Source organism: Netta rufina (assembly GCF_964035555.1).
Source record: "Netta rufina genome assembly, chromosome: W".
In the NCBI taxonomy this organism is placed as follows: Eukaryota; Metazoa; Chordata; class Aves; order Anseriformes; family Anatidae; genus Netta; species Netta rufina.
In genome coordinates this window covers 17,631,740-17,645,671 of record NC_140139.1, presented here as the reverse complement: position 1 = coordinate 17,645,671, position 13,932 = coordinate 17,631,740, and the positions used below count along the sequence as shown (strand labels likewise).

General features: G+C 42.5%; 1 protein-coding gene across 5 annotated transcripts in view; it reads left to right on the top strand.

Moving 5' to 3' along the window:
• Nucleotides 1–13,932, top strand: part of LOC311220810 (uncharacterized protein) — a gene marked incomplete at its 3' end in the record, with an annotated part of 115,685 nt that overhangs the window by 28,698 nt on the left and 73,055 nt on the right. For all 5 annotated transcript variants that reach the window (XM_084304419.1, XM_084304420.1, XM_084304418.1 and 2 more), the window contains one exon: nt 930–1,361. In XM_084304419.1, coding sequence (XP_084160545.1) covers nt 930–1,361 — 432 coding nt within the window. The remainder of the gene's footprint in view (nt 1–929; nt 1,362–13,932) is intronic.

Below are 13,932 nucleotides of genomic sequence, written 5' to 3'. Positions count from 1 at the left end.
CATGTCTGCTAAGAAAGGAAAGACAGTTTGGAGTCTAATGCTTTCAAATGATCTTATATAAAAATGTACTCTTCCAGCCAAAGCTGTAATCTAATCATTTTTTATTCGTCTCAACAACTAGAACATCCCTTTTTTTCTTGCTGTTTTTCTTTTTATGAATAGGTATCATTCTACCTGTCCTAGAGAAGGTGACTTGTTATCCTTCCTTCTTTTACCATCCTACTGGATTTTCTTATACTTCAATTGTTTTTGAATTCCTAATTACATTACAGATGATTGAATTGTCTTGACTGAGTTTAGACCTTACATTTGCCTTTTGAGAGTATTTGTTTGGTGAAACTTTATCCTTGTATTTTTCTTTCTGTATATTCACTGATGTTGGACTATCAAGCAGTTCCAGGATGTGTGTGTGAGAGAACACTAGAATAAAGACTTCTGTCTGGTCAGCTATCATTATTCATGTGGGGGTGGTTAATCTGCAGTCTATTTTACACTTTCACATATTTGACATATTTCACAATTTTAGTAAAGAATGGATTTACAAGTTGTATGCTTTGTTGCACTCCTGAGAAAATGCTGAAAATCTACGTACATATAGTAATGTAACTGTGAGGTGAAGAAACTTATTCTCTTAAAGTATAGTAACATCAATCTGAAGATCACAGTTTGATTTGATTTTTGCCTCCTTTCCCCCCCCCCCCCCCCCCCAAAAAAAAAAAAAAAAAAGTTGGGTTTCAAAACTTTTCCTAGCTGTTATAGCCACTCTCTCATGGTAAACAGGTAGCAAATGAAAATTAGGAATTATTATAAAATTTTAAACAGAGACATATTTTCTCTTGAGCAATTAATATATGCTGAAGAGTTGCTTGTATTTTTTTTATTAGAAAGTTCAAAGATGAATTAATGGATTTGTGTTTGGCTTTTCACAGGGAAAATAAGAGAGACAAAGAAAAGGTCAAGGAAAAAGAAAAGACCAAAGAAAAGGAGAAAGAGAGAGATGGAGAGCGAAACAAAGATCGAGAGAGTGTTGGAGACAAGGATAAGGACCAAGATAGGGACAGAGACAAGGAAAAGGAGAAAAATAAGGAGAAGGAAAAAGACAGGGAAGAAGTACACCAGAACAAGGAAAAAGAAGATATTAAGGAAGGGGGGGTAAAAGACAGAGAGAAGGTGAAGGACAAAGAGGGAGATAAGGATAAAGGAGGGGACAAAGAGAAAGACAGAGACAAAGAAAAGGAAAAAGATGGGGATAAGTTGAAGGAGCAACAAAAAGGAACAGATGATAAAAGAAAGAAAGAGAAGCGATCCAGAACACCCCCAAGAAGCTATAGTTCTTCAAGAAGATCTTGCAGCTCCAGCAGGTTTGTTTATTTTTTGTTGTTTTATTTTTTATTGTTTGTTTATTGTGCTTTTTTGGACTTGTCGGTACAGTGAGGCACCGTGAAATACACGCATTCTAATGTTTATGTATCAATATCATCTCACTAATTCAGTTTGTATTCTTGCTGTTTGTAGATTTTAGTATAAAGTAAAATCTATTACAAAGAGCTCTGTATATTACCTGACAGAACATAGTTGGTCTGCTGGTGCTTGCCTTACACTTAACTGTGTAGTATAGTCCTTGAATATAGTAAATAGATAATTCTTGTGCTGTTTCATTGTGTTGGAGCCATCCAGAAGTTTTGACAGAGGGTCATTGCATATTATCTTTGTCCTGATTAATCATTGTTACATTGTTCTTTGCTTGCTTACATACTGTGCGGTGTTACATACTGCAGACCTTTCCAAAACCTTATCATGTAAACCCAATAGAGCTAGTTAGATGGACAGGTAAAAGTAAAAAAGTAATGTTCCTTAACCATACTGATAGTAAACAAGAAAGCATTCAAGGTTAATCTAGCTGTTGTTTTTGCCTCTGAAGGAGGATAAACTGGATGAAAATATGAAAATGTTCAGCATAGTAAAAGGAAGCTGTGAGATTGATTATGAATTCTGTAAGTGGGTTAACTCAGGCATATTCTAAAGTGTTGCATCTAACTTAAGTTCAGAAGCTTAGGTGGAGAAAATCTTTTCCGAATACCTCAACAATTCCATAGTTCAGTAGTGTCATGTGTCAAATTTAGATACAGAATTTCATCTGTTACCTTGAGAGAATGTAATGCTGGATGAATTGTGGAAAAATTCTACATATTATAATCACTGGACAAAAGTAAAGTTCCCATGGCCACCAGAGTTCAGGAGTTTGTGATGCATATAACACAGAAAAGGCTGTAATGGTTTCTGTTTGACTTGGATGAAGTGTCCATGCTGTTTTGGGAGGTTTATGAGCAAAAAATTGTGGTTTCTTTGAGCAAATGCAGATTCCTATTTTAATTTCTAACATTATTTCATGGGTTGAAGATTTGTAAAGAGTTCTGCCAGCTTTGAAAATGTAAGATTTTCTGCCTGTATACCTCAGGAGTATTGAATTAAAATATAGAAAAAAGATTTCAGGATCTTGAAAATGTATAGCTTATATAAGAGCACTGGTGGAAAACCCACCAAGTATATTTTAAAAATTAATATTTTAGTGTTAATTATGTTCCCCTTTAAGAATCTTGCTATTTAAGAAAAGAATATGGAAGGATCAAATGCTATATATTGAGGTAGAGAATTCTAGTGAAATTTAGTGCATATCTTCTAATGTACTCGCTACAAAGCTCTATTTTGATAAGAGTTAAATTTATATGAAAATTTAACTTCTGTGGTTAAAATTTAACTTTTTAACTTTGTAAAAATTAAATTCTGTAATACACGGCTACGTCCCAAATAAGGTTACAATCAAAGATTTACGATTTATTAAAGGAATAAAGGTAAGCAAACAGCGCTGGGTGCGCCGGGAGTCTCTGCTCCACCAAGACGCACACCAGTTACATCAAGCAGCTGATTTTTATGCTCCTAGGCTAATACATATTCATTACTACCTCTAAAAAAAAAAAAAACACAACAGGGTTATTATAATTAGTTCCCGGAATCCAAACCCTCCACCTGGAGCATGCGTATCAGTCTCTGGTGGTTCCTCTGGGGGTCTCTCGTGCTGAAGGCTCATAGTCTTCCTCCCTCTTGTCCTTCTCCTTTGTCCAACTTGGCTGTATGTCAGAGACTTGTGCAGAGTCCCCTGCAAGCTTTGTCTTCTAGTCGTCCTTCAGCTTTCCCCTTCTCCTTAATCTCCTGGCCAGATATCAGAGACTTGCATAGTGTCCCATGCAATAGTCATAATAGTTAGCAGTTATTCTGAAACCCCCCAGATATCAGAGACTTCAAGGAAAAGTCTACAAATACATTTCCCTTCAAGCTCTCTATTGACACGAATTGCTAAAACATTCCTTTGCAAGATACAAGAATTATATACATTAACCACTCTGTTTTTCTTAGACTTGTGGTTATACAAGGGTATGTAAGACAGCAGGTCACATTCATCATACCATGCGGCCCTAGCATTGTTCCATATTGACACGAATCAGAGGAACACATTTCACAATCCCCTATCTCCTTTTTCATGGTATTGATTTGTGTTTTCCTTTCCAATCGAGTCAATAGAATTGATACCAATTTTGGATCTTTGTTTTTATTATCATCAGGGAATGGGTTTTCACTTTCCCTGGTTCTGGGTCAACAGGTACCGCAGATATTTGCATTCCTTGTATATTCGAGTGTATTAGTTTGGTAATACAAGGTATTAAACATGGAATTATTAACAATCCTCCACAGATCCCCAATACAACAGTCCTTATTTTAGCAAACCAATCACCACCCATAAAGCCCCCTCCCGTAATCCTCTTAGATCGATTCCATTCCAAGTTTGAACTGGGACATGTGCAATTTTTCTTCATTTCTTTTACAAGTTCATTTACAGCTTTTCTTTCTATTGTGGTTTAACTCAGCGGGCAGCTAAACACCACATGGCGGTTTGCTCGCCTCCCCCCCCCCCCCTCTGGGATGGGAGAGAAATGGAAAAGTGAAGCCTGTGAGTTGAGATAAAGACAGGAAAATAATAATAATGACAATAAAAATAATGACAATAATGATGATGATAGTACTACTAGTAATAATGTGTACAAAACAAGTGATGCTCAATGAAATAGCTCATCACCTGCTGACCGATGCCCAGCCTAACCGAGCAGTCTGGCCCTCCTCCCAGCTCTTGCTGCACCCCCAGCCTCCCCATTGGCAGGACAGAGTGAGAAGCTGAAACGTCCTTGGCTTGGTGTAAGCACTGCTCTGCAACAATTAAAACATCAGCATGTTATCAGCACTCTTCTCATCCTAAGCCAAAACATAGCATTCTACCAGCTACTAGGAAGAAACACCCTCATCATCAGTCTCTAAACAGCAATTACTAAGGTCAAATTTTCCACAGACTTCTTCTTCTTGTGCTAGTAAATAATCCAAGGCTAAGCGACTTTGATACAAAGCAGTTCTCATCTTGGTATTTTGCTTTCCAATTAATCCAAGTGCATCTCCAGTTTTATTTACAACTATTTCTATTACAGCTTGTAACCTAATTATTCTATTAAGCATATATATTGGGGTCCTATAGCCTCGGGATCTGTCTTCTGCCCACGTAGCTGGATCATAATAGGCAAACGCCTTCAATCAAGGGGTTGGGCCTGCTTTCAGGGTCGATTCAGGCTTGTGTTACCGTTCAGCCTGTCAGGGTGATCCAGCTCCTGGAAAATGAATCACAATTTTATATGGGTTTAAAAAAAGGTTCTTATGTTATTTTCTCAGGACAACCTGACCTTAGTGTGGGAGAAGCCCGGTCGAGGCCCTCTCACTCAGCAGTCAATACCCATAGGGATTGCCTCCCTCGGTAGACCATACACACCGCAGTGGAGGGTCCTGCCCCAGTCTTGCCTTCTCCCTTTCCTCCCTTCAGGCTTGTCCCCTTTATTTGGCGTCCTTAATTCATGCAGAGCCTCATTGCCAGAATATTAGTTCTTCTTTAACCTTAGTTTCAGTTCCCCCAGAAGCAGACTCAACCTTCCAAGTTTTGGTAGTTACTGGTCCTTTTTATTCTGGATGCATGGGTCCAACCCCTTTCTGTGGTTCTCACAGCTGTTTCAGTTGTAAGTAAAACAAGGTACAGTCCCTCCAAATAAGGATTCAATGATTCTTCCCTCCAGTTTTTTTTTTTTTTTAATTAAGATCTTGTCTCCTGGTTGTATCTTATAAATAGCAAATCCTAAAGGTGGTGTTTGAGCCATCATTCCAATTTCTCTTAGCTCTTTTAATCTCCTTCCAATAGTAATTATATATTTTTGGATGCTACAATCCTAAAGGCGTCCCTTGAGAATAAGGCATACCATATAACATTTCATATGGCGATAATCCAGTCTCACTGTGTGTTTCACTTTTTATGTTTAAAAGTGCCAATGGTAAGCATTTTGTCCAAGGCATTTGTGTCTCGATCATTAATTTAGCTAATTGTTGTTTTATTGAATCAAACAATCTTTCTACTTTCCCTGAGCTTTGTGGGTACCACAGAGTATGGTATTCCCACTCAATACCCAATGTTGACATAATAATTTTATTATTTTAGAAGTAAGGTGTGTGTCCTGATCAGAATCAGTATGTACTGGATTATCCCATATCTAGGTATCGGGTGTTCTAATAGAATTTTTACCACCATTTGTGCTGTAGCTCGTGCTATGGGATAAGCTTCTACCTATTGTGTTAAATGATCTACTATTACCAATAAATATTTTATCCTCCCTACCTTGGGCAATTCATTGAAATCAACTTGTACTTTCTCAAAAGGCCTATAAGCCTGATGTGGCAACTTGCTTCGGTTATATGCAGTAAAGAGTTACATATGCATGGAGTTTCCCAATACACCTATACATATGCATAGCCTGTCCCCGCTTAGTATTAAAATTAGCTACAAGAAATCATTTCCATAAATTCCTCTTGTCTGCGCTTGCTCAGTGCCTTATGGTGGTAGTCTCTGAGGGTCATGGGGATGAAGTAAGATGTCTTCAGCAGGGTTGAGCTTTTCACCTTATCTCTTTGTGCATGCTCTCTGAAGCCTTGGTCCCAATCTAGGCCATAAGGTTGTTTTGATCTGGTTCTCGGGGTCTAAGGGGCTCCTGTTATCTGGAGGTCTAAGTGCAGCACAGACACAGTACATCGCAAATGTAGCGCACATTCATTCTTAATCAGTTGCTCTCTAATTTCTAATTCCATGTTTCAGTCCCCTCTTTTCTAGAAAATCTAGTAAATTATTTTACTTAATACAAAATTCTTCCCAATCTCTATGATATGTATCTCTCAATACCTTGCCATGTACTTTTATCAAGGAAGCTAATATAGCAATTCATTGTAACAATTTCCAATTCCAAACAAGTATTACAAAGGACAATATTAAACTTATACCAACTAATATCAATAAAACAATAATTGGGTGACATAATGTGTTCAAAATCCCAGTTGCAGTTGGCAACCACCCAAAGAATGCATCCCACCAGTTGTGATTTGTGTCTTGTTTTACTCTTTGCAAAACTCTGCTTATTTAAAATTTTGATCAGGTCTTGGTGTTAAACTAGTTGCTTCACTAATGTGAGGTTCATCCCAATAAGTGTAAGTAATAACTCGTGATACGTTGTGTTGTTAGACTTGATCAACTGCTGGGATACCACTGATGCCAAATAGAGAAAATCACGGCCGACGATTCTAACAAAGTTACAAATACAAAAGTTAGGATGATTTTTGCTAGGGAGGATTATGTTCTCCTTATCTACTTCTACAAAAGCACAAGCAGTTCTTAAACACACACAGCCTTGACCAATATATGTAAGCACAGTCTTTTGACTAGTATTTGGATGAATTTCAAAGTGGCAAATACCTTGCTCCGTGTCAAGACATACATCCTGAGCATCAATTGTGTTGCTTTCACAAATAAATCCTTGTTGTTCTCAGGTAACATATGATTGTAGATTTACAGACTGCCATTTCCCATTCTCCATCCGTGCCCATGTTCTATGCTCCTGTAGTGGGTTTACGTGGCAAGGTTTTGGTAGCAGGGAGCCATAGGGGTGGTTTCTGTGAGAAAGATCTAGAAGCTGCCCCATGTTTGGGAAGGGCCCCGTTGTTTTCCAGATCCGAGCCAATAAGCGATGTTGTTTTGCGCCTCTGTGAGAGCATATTTAAGACAGGGAAAAAACGCTGCGCCACACAGCAGCCGGGAGATTCTGGAAGGGGAGTGAGAGAACAGCCTTGCACCAAGGTCAGTGTAGAAGGAGGGGGAGAGGTGCTCCAGGCGCCGGAGCAGAAGTCCCCTGTGGCCTGTGGTGAGGACCATGGTGAAGCAGGATGTCCCCCTGCAGCCCATGGAGTACCACGGTGGAGCAGGGTTCCACGCTGCAGCCCGTGGAGGAGACCACGGTGGAGCAGGTGGCCCTGCACTGACGGAGGCTGCCGCCTGTGGAAGACCCCTGCCGGAGCAGATTCCGGGCCGGACCTGTAGCCCGTGGAGAGGAGCCCACGCAGGAGCAGGTGACCCGGCAGGAGCTGCTGCCTGTAGGGGAGCCAGGTTGGAGCAGTTTTCTCCTGAGGGATGGACCCCGTGGTACGAACCCATATCTGGAGCAGTTCTGGAAGAGCTGCTGCCTGTGGGAAGCCCATGCCGGATCAGTTCATCAAGGACTGCATCCCGTGGGTGGGACCCCACAGCACAGGGGACGAGAGTGACCGAGAAGGAGCGGCAGAGAAGAAGCGCTGTAGACTGACCATAACCCCCATTCCCCCGTTCCCCTGCGCCGCTCGGGGGGAGGAGGTGGAAGAGGGTGGATGGGGGGAAGGTGATTTTGGTTTTTTTTTCCTTTGTTTTCTCACTTCTCTCGCTTGTTAGTTGTAGGCAATAAATCTTACTATCTCCTTATGCCGAGTCTGTTTTGCCCGTTACAATAATTATTGCGTGATTTTCTCGTCCTTATCTCAATCCTTGAGCCCTTTTCACATATTTTCTCCCCATTCCTCTTTGAGGAGGGGGAGTGAGAGAGCGGCTGTGGTGGAGCTCGGCTGCCCACTCGAGCGGAACCACGACAGTCTTTTTTGGCGCCCAACGTGGGGCTCAAGGAATTTGAGATAAGGATGATAGTTAGTAGAAGTAACGGGCAAAAATATGTGCAGGATGATTGTTAGGAATGTACAAGTTGTGAAGAATTTAAGAAAGCAGTAACTGTGATATGTTAGTGTGGTGAAGGGACGAGGGGTGGTGTGTGTGTAAAATGTCCACCTTGTCGGTGCTGTGATGATGTTATGTTTACTTTGGTGTGGTGAATTCTTTTTCGTTTTGATTTAAGTGAATTTTGTGAAGGTTGTTGTGATAATTGTAAAGTAAGAGTATGTTGTGAGTAGTCTTAAATATGCTTTTAACAGAGGCGAGGGGTGGAATGTAGTGGGTTTACGTGGCAAGGTTTTGGTAGCAGGGAGCCATAGGGGTGGTTTCTGTGAGAAAGATCTAGAAGCTGCCCCATGTTTGGGAAGGGCCCCATTGTTTTCCAGATCCGAGCCAATAAGCGATGTTGTTTTGCGCCTCTGTGAGAGCATATTTAAGACAGGGAAAAAACGCTGCGCCACACAGCAGCCGGGAGATTCTGGAAGGGGAGTGAGAGAACAGCCTTGCACCAAGGTCAGTGTAGAAGGAGGGGGAGAGGTGCTCCAGGCGCCGGAGCAGAAGTCCCCTGTGGCCTGTGGTGAGGACCATGGTGAAGCAGGATGTCCCCCTGCAGCCCATGGAGTACCACGGTGGAGCAGGGTTCCACGCTGCAGCCCGTGGAGGAGACCACGGTGGAGCAGGTGGCCCTGCACTGACGGAGGCTGCCGCCTGTGGAAGACCCCTGCCGGAGCAGATTCCGGGCCGGACCTGTAGCCCGTGGAGAGGAGCCCACGCAGGAGCAGGTGACCCGGCAGGAGCTGCTGCCCGTAGGGGAGCCAGGTTGGAGCAGTTTTCTCCTGAGGGATGGACCCCGTGGTACGGACCCATATCTGGAGCAGTTCTGGAAGAGCTGCTGCCTGTGGGAAGCCCACGCCGGATCAGTTCATCAAGGACTGCATCCCGTGGGTGGGACCCCACAGCACAGGGGACGAGAGTGACCGAGAAGGAGCGGCAGAGAAGAAGCGCTGTAGACTGACCATAACCCCCATTCCCCCGTTCCCCTGCGCCGCTCGGGGGGAGGAGGTGGAAGAGGGTGGATGGGGGGAAGGTGCTTTTGGTTTTTTTTTCCTTTGTTTTCTCACTTCTCTCGCTTGTTAGTTGTAGGCAATAAATCTTACTATCTCCTTATGCCGAGTCTGTTTTGCCCGTTACAATAATTATTGCGTGATTTTCTCGTCCTTATCTCAATCCTTGAGCCCTTTTCACATATTTTCTCCCCATTCCTCTTTGAGGAGGGGGAGTGAGAGAGCGGCTGTGGTGGAGCTCGGCTGCCCACTCGAGCGGAACCACGACAGCTCCAAAGGATAGAGCACTGTCTTCTCATGGTGTAATCCTATTGTAATGATGGGGTGGATAGCATAAACTGTGGCATTACTTATAGTAGGCACAAAGGCAGTAGCCATGTTAACAATGGGATCATAGGTAAAATTTACCAGAGTCCACCAACATTAGAACTTCTCAAAATCATTTGCATTGTCCTGAACAGTCTTTTGGACTTCAGCCGGAAAAATGCCTTCACTTCCTTCCCTAATGATAAAGGCAGTTGTTGCCTGCATCCATAACTGTGTTTGTATGCAACAAAGAGCTAAAGATACCTTATCTTGAACCATACTAAGTGTATCTATTATTAGTTTGTGGTCTTGGTCTTCAGCCTTTTCCCATCTCGGTAACACCTTTGAAACTTGCCATTGGCTAGTTCCCAATGCCAATAAAGGATGATTGTAGGGGCTGTTTTAGTTTTGTCCCACTGAAGTACAGCCAAAAACAGCTAATTACTATAGTCTGTGTTAACATAAAATTATACCAGCAATCTGATTTACCTGGGCAGATACAACGTTCTTGTTGGCCAATTTTGGAAATCGGTTTTACTAAAATCCCTGTTACTTTCTCGTGGGTCGTTCCATTAATCATTTGGCACCCTTTTTTAATTTCGTCCCCTACGGTTCTTTGGTGTGTCCATTCTTCCCCTAATTTTTGCCAATCTTATAATGTATATAAACGGTCACCATTTGTTCGCCAAATAACCACAACTGCTAACTTTCCATTAATGCTCTTATCCTCTGCTGTTATGGCTTCGGACCAAGGCCACTCACCGTTCTCTATTATCATAGAGGCATCTTCTTGAATCACAATTACAACTTATAAGCCATAGAAATAAAACAATTCTAAATTCCTGCTAACAATATTACTAAATACTCCTGACCATAATGTCCTCATTTTACTCGACTGAGCTTTAGTTTCAGTTCACCGTCACCTGGCATTACTTTCCAGGGGGTTCTGGAGCTTTCTTCACTTGAGAATGGTGAATCCAGGCACTCTGTTCCTTGATCTTAATTGCGGTGAAGGTTGTAAGGAGCACCTGGTATAGTCCTTCCCACTGTGGTTTCAAAGTTTTCTCTACAAGAGACTTAGTTACCTCTCAGGCTTTGGCAGTCCTAGTGGGGAAAGCCTCTGGCCAACCTGAAAAGGTATCTGTTAACACCAGTAAATGTTGACACCCCCCTTTTCTTGGAAATTCAGAAAGGTCAATTTGCCACTGTTGCCCGGGCCCATGGCCTTTTCCAATTTGACACAGTTTTGGTTTGGGGGCATTTCTGGGGTTAGTCTGGAGACAAAGATCACATTGTTATTTGAGTGATGGTAGCGTATAAGTTCCTGGTGTTATAAATGGCTCAGGATTCAAATTAGGATTAAATAAAAAAATAGGATTTATTGAAAGAATATAAAGGAACAGAGGTAAGCAAACAGCGCTGGGTGCACCGGGAGTCTCCGCTCCACCAGGACGCACACCAGTTACATCAAGCAGCTGATTTTTATGCTCCTAGACTAATACATATTCATTACTACTTCTAAAAAAAATAGATTACTAAAATTAGCTTCCGGGGTGCAGTCCCTCCTACTGGAGCATGCGCAGTCTCCTCTGGGGTCTCTTCTGGGGGTCTCTAGGGGTCTTCCATGCTGAAGGCTCGTAGTCTTCCTCTCCACCTTTGTACTTACTGGGCACCATACCAAGTTTACGGAACATCTTCTTCAAGTCTTGTCTCCCAGCCGCCCTTCAGCTTCTTTCTCCTTCCTCTTTATCTCTCGGCCCCCCCTAACCAGATACCAAAGATCCACATAGTATCCCATAACAGTCACTAGTTGTTATCAGTTGTTCTGAAACTCCCAGACACACGAGTAATTAAAACATTCTTCCCCAGCCATTCACAGACACATCTATAGCAGTGTTAGAAATAGAAGTCCGGAATAACAAAAGCAAACAGGTTCATAAATTTAAGAAGTGATAAATTGACTAGAATGAGGGGGAGACTGGGACACACTGCAGCTGTGGTACAAGAATTGAATTGCCAGTGCAGGGCCCAGAGGCAGACAGGATTCAAACAGAATTGTTCTTTATGGACACGAATTGTTAAAACATTCCTCACAATGGCAATGCTTTTTTCAATTAGATAATTATACAAAGCGTCTGTTCCCTAATGTGTTTTCTGGTGTTCCTTCTTTACCAGTGACCACAATAAGTTGGAGGGGATGACTAGCTTCCCCTTCCCTTCTTTGGTAATAGCCCAACCCTCTTGGTTGTATTTTCCCTTCTGACTTTCGATTAATTTTCTATCCTTTTTGTTATATACAAGCTTACCTTCAAGGGGAATTTGCCTGTCTGGAATCAGGGCTCCCTCAGTTGCTACCTCACCTTCTGCTGCTTCTTTTGCCCCTCTGTCCGCCAGATCATTTCCTTCCTCCAATTCTGAGCTCACCTTCTGGTGTGCCTCAGTGTGCATGATTGCTATCTTTTCAGGCAGCTGAACTGCTTCCAATAATCTCATTATTTAGTCTCTATAGATGTAATAGAATCTGGAAAATAAACATCTTTGCAAATGGTAACTGCATACCCAGCATGTCGTTTTCTGCTGACAATGTAACTGCTCCCATATTTCCACATCATCGAAAGGAGTGTCCTTCAGATCTGGATGGCTGGAGTAGGTAGCTTCAATGGTCTGTCTCCAGGCAGTCATGGTGTACTGGCTCCCCTTGGTTTCTGCTGATTTCAGGAACCTTTGTGGGGAAAGCCGGTGACCGCCTTTCACTTCCAGCACTGTGGACACTGTGTGAGACACTAGCACAGTTATTTTCTGTCCCAAGGTGAACTTGCGTGCTTCCTGGATATTTAGCACCACTGCTGCAATGGCTCTGAGGCATCCCAGCCATTCCTTGACGGTAGCATCCAGCTGCTTAGAAAAATAAGCAACTGCCCTTCGATACGGGCCCAGGTCCTGTGCTAGTATTCCCAGGGCAATCCCCTGTTTCTCATGGGAGAAAAAGAATAGTTTATTTACATCTGGAAGTCCCAGAGCTGGGGCTGACACGAGAGCCTTCTTTAGTTGGTCAAAGGTTCCTGTGGCCTCCTTTGTCCATTGGAGGTCCTTGTTCCCATTTGCAATGAGCACATACAGTGGTTTTATAAGCGATCTGTAATTATAGATCCACAATCTGCACCACCCTGTCATTCCCAAAAAGGTTTGCAGTTCTTTTATTGTCTCAGGTTTTGGGGTTTAATGTACCACTTCTTTCCGATCTTGCCTCAAGGTCTGTTGTCCGGCACTAACCTCATAACCCTGGTAGGTCACCTTCTGCTTAACCACCTGAGCTGCCTTCTTTGACACCCTGTACCCCTGTAGTCCCAGAAAGTTTAGGAGGCTTACCGTCCAGGCCACACATGCTTCTTCCATTTGGGTGGCTATTAGGAGGTCATCTACGTACTTCAACAGCCTTCCTTCTGACGAGGCTTCCCAGGTCTCCAAGTCCTTTGCAAGTTGTTCTCCGAACAAGGTGGGTGAGTTCTTAAAGCCCTGAGGCAACCTTGTCCATGTGAGCTGTGTTTTGCGCCCACTCTTAGGGCTTTTCCAATCAAATGTAAAGATTTTCTGACTGGCTTCACAGAGAGGGAGGCAAAAGAAGGCATCCTTCAGGTCTAAAACGGTAAACTAAGTTAGCTCTGGTGTTAAGCATGTTAATTATCAGGCTAATTCCTTCTCTATCTTCCTTTTTCAAGGGGTACTGTTTAAGTGCATTTTTTGCTTTCCCTGGTACATTAGAAGATCATACTCTGGAAAACACTTGACTTAGGATTTCCTCACTAATTTCCTCTTTGGTCTCAATAGCTGTCAATATCAAACTCAACACTTCCACATATCTTTGATCATTTACCTCCAGAATAATCTCCCCATTTTTAAATGAAACGGTTGCTTGTAATCTTTCCAATAAATCTCTCCCTAGGAGCGACTCCGGGGAGTTGGGCATGTATAGGAACTTGTGAATGCCCCACTGTTTCCCATATTTATATTTCAATGGTTTGCAGAAATATGCTATTTCAGATTGGCCAGTTGCCCCCTTTACTACAATGTAATCATTCCCCACTGATACCAACGCTTTATTTAAAACTGAATATGTTGCCCCTGCATCTACCATAAGTTCCACCTCTTTTCCCTCCTTCCCCAGCTTCATTTATATAACCAGTGGATCTGCTGGGGTAGATTCCCATGGTCCTCTTCAGTCATCTTTTGCATGCACTGTTGAGGGATTTTTGAAACAGCAAAGATCCCACAGCTTGCTGCAGCTGAGCAAACCAAGCTACCAGGGCAACTATGAGAAGTTCCCATGACAGTGTTCCCACATCGCCCAATTGAGGAATTTAGAAAAATATTGTTACCAGCTGCTGGCTTCAAGGACAAGGTCTA